Here is a 3,372-nt window from a genome sequence, read left to right as displayed (position 1 = left end):
GGAAGAGCTCATCATGGAGCCTTGAGGATGCTCTGAGAGTTCCCTGACAATGCAGAAAACATTGCAGCATTATGAAAGATGCTTCCCATTATAAAAGTGATTCCCATCACTGCACCTCCCCTGGGCACCAAAACACTCTGCTCGTTTTCATTCTCCAACCATAAGGTTTTTCTTCCCTGTGCATTCTGTGCTTCGAACTAGTGGAAGGAAGCACATTGGCAACTGGGCAGAAGTTTAACAGAAAGCATGGTGCAGCCTCAAGAGATGACTTATGGAAACCTCACAACCTGTGATCTGACTTCCTCTGGTCCAAAAGTCAATCTTGGGAGGTGACCAAAAGAACCACAGTGACAGCAATATGCAGAAGGAGGGGAAAAGGGTGTGGTGATGGTAAGAAAAATAAGTGCATTGGCACATACCTTTACAAAGACAACGCCACGAACAGCCTTCAGGATCAACATAACTGCCATAGACAGTGCATAGATGCCAGCATAATAATGCATATGAGGGTTATCTTTCATACTGTTGCTTAGAACAGTATCATTTCCGAAAGTCACAGTAGTGTTCTGCAGAAAATTCAAGGTCTCAGTGAATAGCTAAGACAAGGATTAAGCATGTACACATTATAAGCGGTAGAATTTAATAGTCTTGTGTCCCCTCCCACTATATTTGATATTTCTTTAAATAAAGTACTTCAGTGATCTTTGAATACTTCAGAAAGATTTCCAAAGCAGAGATTGCTGACTTGCAGATTTGGAGCCCTTGGCCTTTTTCCTGCAATATCTTTGAAAAAAACTAGCACTATACCTACTTCATCTGATTCCTAATCCCTCATTTCATGCTTCTTTCTTGTGTTCTTCTGAACAATGCCGGATACTTCCATACACAGCAATGCTCACCTTGAATACATTGCATAGTCTTATCAAATACAGTTATTTTCTGCAAGTATTCAGTAAATTCTTTACTGTCACACATTCTCATTCTTTTTTTTTTTTTCTGCTCTGAGGTTAGTAGCTTGCTTCCCCTTCTCCTCCCCCAAAAAATCTTGCAGTTGTATTTGAATCTTTAAATGCAACAAGACTTGCAATCAAAGCACCTAGAGTAGGAAAAGTCTCAAACCATCCCTCATCATCACAGTCTTCAAAGCAACTCCCAAAAGTCATTTGACCTAAAGCTATATACTTTAAAAAGATTATCCAGTTAGATGCAAGGTCACATTCAAACAAAAACCAGCAGTAAAATTAGTAATTCCTCCTGCAGCTTGTTGGCCCCTTTCACATTTTCACTTCCTTTTCTTAGGCTAAACAAGACAAGGAACAAGAGGGCAGTATAAAACTATATGAACTATTTATATCTTTCTTATTAGTTGAGCTCTCTTACTCTTTGAGATGAACTCTCTAGTGAGAACACCTTCTGGGGAGCCTTACAACTTGCTTAAATTAGGAAGCATCATTTGGTCTCGTGAGACTGCTAGGGATTAGTCTAGGAGAGCAATAAGCAACCCCCACGCCCATTAGACACAAAGAGAGTAGAAAAGCTATTTATCTTACTCCACTGCCTTGCTTGATCCAGAAACTCAGCCACCAATTGCTAAAAGCTGTACTGCCCACATTCAGCACAAATAGTGCCATGATGACAAGGAATGCAAAAGGGCCTCCAGCTGCCTGAATGTAGACACCATAAACTGACCAGGGGACAGAGCCTTTGCCTTTCTCTTCCAACTGGACCAACTGGCCTGTGAAACAAAAGAGGAGGAAGAAAAAGGAATGAGGAAAAGCAAGCTGTTCCATGAAACTTCTGTAAATTTGTGAACATATGCAAAACTACAGTCATTTTCAAACTGCAGAGCACTTTCAGAAACACAGACATTACTTAATACATAGAACTCAATGATACAAACAGTTTTTCAAAAAGTCACATTTCATCTGCAGAATCATTCACATCATGGTATGTCTGAAAAAGCTTCCTCAGCACAGACTTAAATACTAGGCTGGTATCAGATTCTCTATGGATTTTTAAGCACTGCTGAAAGTTCAAAATTAAACATAGGGAACCACAGAATAAATGTCAGACCTTCTAATTCTTCATACATAAATGCCATGTCCTGGCTCAGACTCTGTGAGTTCCAGGATATACACATGCCCTCTCAGGACAGGAGGGAGAGGTGGACTGAGAAACAGGGTATTGCAACTCCTTCGTGCTGATGTTCTGACCAGCAGCAGCCTGATTGAATTTAAACATTGTGCAGGCACACATATTTAATGAATGTTCTTTGGCTGCTGCCCATGCCCTATCATCCATGTTGAGTGACCATGACTTGAGAAAGCTTTCAAAACCAGAGAGGTATATTCATAATACACTTTGAAAGCAAATAATTTAAGCTTATTGGTGTATAAAATAATTAGAGCCAGAAATCTGACTACATAGTTACCCTCTTCCTTCTTTACAACTTTCTCCTTCTTCACAGACCCTGTTTTGGTACTTTTATCCTGGGGTCTTTTCAGTGAACTGTTTGTGTTCTTCTTTATATTAATCTGCAGGAAAACAATGACACTAAACATACTGAAGGAATTTGCTTTGACATTTCCATATCTGAACCCAAACTTTTTACATGCTGCCTCCTAAGGACAAAAGCTTTCAGCAGTTCAGCATTCATATAACAGAGGATATTAACTTTGCTCTTATTATGGATGACTGCCAACTCTAGTGGATTAAATTCTCCTCCTCTCTTAATCTGAACTGTACTAGTAGCATGCAAGGTTAATTTCCAGAATCAGTGACACTATGAGCGTACACAGAGAAGAATGAGAGAAAGATACAATCCCCTGTGCCTTTTAAAAATAACTCAGAATTTTATTAAGAGGCTTTTTTTCCCCAAACACTCTAGTATGTCACTCAGGAAAGCTCTCATGAAACGTCTGTAATGATGAAGTAAGGTTAATTTAGTCTTCCAGAAATCAAATGTCCAAACACTAAACTGCACTTACTGTTCTAAACTGAGCCATCTTCCCACAAATGGAAGTTACAACCAGTTCAGAAACAGTCTACTTTAATTGAAACCACCTACACACCATCCTCAGGGTCATCTTCCCACATCTGATGTAAGAAGAAACATCTCACATATATCAAACCACAGAAAATCCAACTTTACTATTCATTTCTTCTTATCTCACAGGGAATCTATAGGTACATAGCAAATAAAGGACAGACTAAGGACAATGTGGGCCCTCTCCAGAAGCTATCGGGAGAACTGGCTACCCTGGATTTGGAGAAGGCTGAGGTTCTTAATGATTTCTTTGCCTCTGTCTTCACTAGCAAATGCTCAGACCACACCACCCAAGTCTTGGAAGGCAAACGCAAGGACTGTGAGAA

At 39.8% G+C, this 3,372-nt stretch overlaps 1 protein-coding gene across 1 annotated transcript in view; it reads right to left on the bottom strand.

Annotated features, from left to right (window-relative positions):
* LOC104402247 (multidrug resistance-associated protein 5-like) overlaps nucleotides 1-2,534 on the bottom strand; it is a gene marked incomplete at its 5' end in the record, with an annotated part of 16,103 nt that extends 13,569 nt beyond the window's left edge. Inside the window, 4 exon segments of the mRNA XM_010010070.1 lie at nucleotides 2-43; nucleotides 420-566; nucleotides 1,551-1,735; nucleotides 2,432-2,534. Coding sequence (XP_010008372.1) covers nucleotides 2-43; nucleotides 420-566; nucleotides 1,551-1,735; nucleotides 2,432-2,534 — 477 coding nt within the window.
* Between the last annotated feature and the right edge of the window lie 838 nt (nucleotides 2,535-3,372).

The sequence above is a fragment of the Nestor notabilis genome, unplaced genomic scaffold, assembly GCF_000696875.1.
Source record: "Nestor notabilis isolate BGI_N333 unplaced genomic scaffold, ASM69687v1 scaffold23522, whole genome shotgun sequence".
NCBI lineage: Eukaryota > Metazoa > Chordata > Aves > Psittaciformes > Psittacidae > Nestor > Nestor notabilis.
This window is presented reverse-complemented; position numbering and strand designations above follow the sequence as displayed.